Raw genomic sequence first — 2,805 nt, forward strand, 5'->3', positions numbered from 1 at the left:
GACGCACAGTCAGGACTCATAATTGTCTGCAAATTGGCAAAACCTAAAGTCCCAGAACATGATCCACAAGTTCACAAACGGTGTGATCTTCCTAACAGCTTGGAGCTCATCCCACATCCTGACAGTGTCTGTGGGTATTCTCAGGTTGTGTGTCCAGTATTGAACAGGCAAAAGACAGGAATCTACTCAGAGGGGAGGCACGTTTAGGGCTACAAGGGCTGCAGATGAAGGTTTACAGCAGCTTAGCAAATATTTTATCCTTCTCCAACAAGTCTGGAATGGGCAAATGCAATCAGCACACAAGGCACATCACACACATTGGGAAATAAATGAGCACGCACCGCAGCCCAACTATGTAGGAAGGTCCCTTTCCTTACCTACATAGATACAAAAAAGATCCTCATGATTATTCACTGGAATAGCAAGATTTGGGCCTTCATCTGCCTGGAGAAGTTCCTGTGCAGCCTGGTCTAGGTAAACCCGCTTTGGTGGGGGGGGTTGGACTAGAGGATCTCCAGAGGTCCCTTTCAACCCCACAGATTCTATGATTCATTATTTTCTTGTTTCTGATTTTAATATTAATTCTTCATTTAAGTAGTTTAGTTCATTCTAAACTCGTAAATTTCCTGATCTCTTCTTCTCCTCTCTTTGGGGGGGGTGGGAAGCGCCATCTGTCAGTCTGGTTTTGATAAATTTGACTGAAACCACGACAATCTTCCTGCTCTCCATCGTCTCTGGGGATTTGGCTGAGAGAGGTGGACGGAGAGAACGAACCCATGAGCTCCGTGACTGGATGCTGGATCCCGTCTGGCTGCCGGCTTTCAGATGTCCTACACCAACTGCAGGCCACGGAGTTGTGGTTGCCATCACTCGTGGAGGACAGGGTTATCTTCTAGATTGGAGAAAAGAGGGAAAATGTGCGAATAAGTGTATGCATGAGACCAACTGCATCTCTTTAGATAACCAACTGCGACGTCTTTAGATGTCAGAGCAACAGGAAAGCATTAGCATTAGAAGGAGAAGAATTAAAAACACCTCTGCTTCTCTTGCAAGTTATCTTTTTACAGTTGGACTCGATGATCTTAAAGGTCTTCTCCAACTTAAATGACTCTGTGCTTCTACGATCTAAGGAAGTATGAAGGCCTACCACAAGATGGTGCAAAACCATAAAAAGTCCTAGCGCACCCGCGGAACGCAGTCCACCAGTCAGTCGTAAAAAGCAGCACGCGAATCTCCACCAGGTGTCGGGCCAGGAGAAAGATGAATGACTTTTCATTACTTGGAAGAAAAACCCAGTAGATACAAGGCATACGCTTCAAAAACATCACTCTTGAACTTTTAGCGGCTCACTCGTGGGAGGTCACGACATACCTGATTGAAAAAACTCCTGTCGGGGGAGGGGGGCTGATTTTAATCACATTCCCAGTAATGGACAGTTTAATGGTCTGCAGGATCTGACCTAAATGATATTTTGGGGGGGGAGGGGGGGGGGGGGGTGGCGACAGTAAGAAGGAGCAGTGCAGCGTGAAATAACCGAACTGAGAACGTTTAACCCCAAAAAGATGGCACCGGGGGTGGGTAAAAAATGAATAAAAAGGACGGTGGGGGAAAGAAACACACAGACACCCACACACCGAGTTGGGTTGGGAGGGGGTGGCGGTGTTTGGAAGGGCTGCTGGAAGGAAAAGCGGACACCGATATTCGCCGGTTTCTCCCCAAAAAGAGGTATGGGGGGGAAAAATGGAGGGGGCGGGGCCGGGAGAAGGGCCATGGTGCTGGGGAAGGTGAAGAGCTTGACAATAAGCTTTGACTGTCTGAATGACAGCAATGTCCCCGTCTACTCCAGCGGGGACACCGTCTCAGGAAGGGTCAACTTAGAAGTCACGGGGGAAATTAGGGTGAAATCGCTGAAAATCCACGCCAGGGGACACGCCAAAGTGCGCTGGACCGAGTCGAGGAATGCTGGATCCAACACTGCCTACACACAGAACTACACCGAAGAAGTGGAGTATTTCAACCATAAGGACATCCTGATCGGCCACGAGAGAGGTAAGGGCTTCCCTTCCTTGGATTTTTTTTTTGGGGAAAAGGAGGGATTTTATGTAAGAGGGGGTGGGGGGTGTGCAGCTCGCTGCCGGTGGGACAGCAGGACATGGACCCTTGGACATCTGCTGGACCTCGGTGCTGGAGATGCGGCTGCACGGTGTCTGCAGGGGCTCTGCCCTTCATTCAGCACGGCCATTCCTTAACACTTCATTTCTTTTTCAAAAAAAAAAAAATTGCATTATAATCATTTTCTTTTCCCCCTAATAACACTTAGCAGATTCATGGTGGGGGGGTGGAGGGGAACCTTCAAGGGAAAAAAAACGAAAAAAACACCCCAAAATCAGCCCGGCTGCCAGCCAGCATCCCGTCGAACCCCCTAAAATACGGTGGAAACGGGAAAGCGTGATTATTTTAAAGTCATCTTTTTTTTAAGGGATGGCTCCTTACTACCCAGACACAAAGATTTCCCCCGTGGCTTATTTTTTTTTGACATATGCCATCCCTCCCCCCCAAAAAAATTAAAAAAATAGGCCGGGGCCACCTCACACCCCCGAAATGACAAGACCTGTGAGGAGCGGTGTGTGTGTGGCGGGGGGGTGATGATGGAGGGGGTGGTTGTGGTTATTTTATCATTTAAAAAAAGAAAAAAAAATGTGTTTCGTTGGGTTTTGTTGGCTTTTTTTTCTTTCCTCCCCAAGTTTGCAGCCTTTGTTCGAAGCGGTTCAATCCTGTTTGGGACCGGTCTGAGGGGGGGCAGGA

At 48.2% G+C, this 2,805-nt stretch overlaps 1 protein-coding gene across 1 annotated transcript in view; it reads left to right on the forward strand.

Moving 5' to 3' along the window:
* The first annotated feature begins 1,769 nt into the window (after positions 1 to 1,769).
* Positions 1,770 to 2,805, forward strand: part of ARRDC3 (arrestin domain containing 3) — a 14,651-nt gene continuing 13,615 nt past the window's right edge. The window contains exon 1 of the mRNA XM_014936861.1: positions 1,770 to 2,049. Coding sequence (XP_014792347.1) covers positions 1,770 to 2,049 — 280 coding nt within the window. The remainder of the gene's footprint in view (positions 2,050 to 2,805) is intronic.

The sequence above is a fragment of the Calidris pugnax genome, unplaced genomic scaffold (assembly GCF_001431845.1).
Source record: "Calidris pugnax isolate Ruff unplaced genomic scaffold, ASM143184v1 scaffold40, whole genome shotgun sequence".
Taxonomy (NCBI): Eukaryota; Metazoa; Chordata; class Aves; order Charadriiformes; family Scolopacidae; genus Calidris; species Calidris pugnax.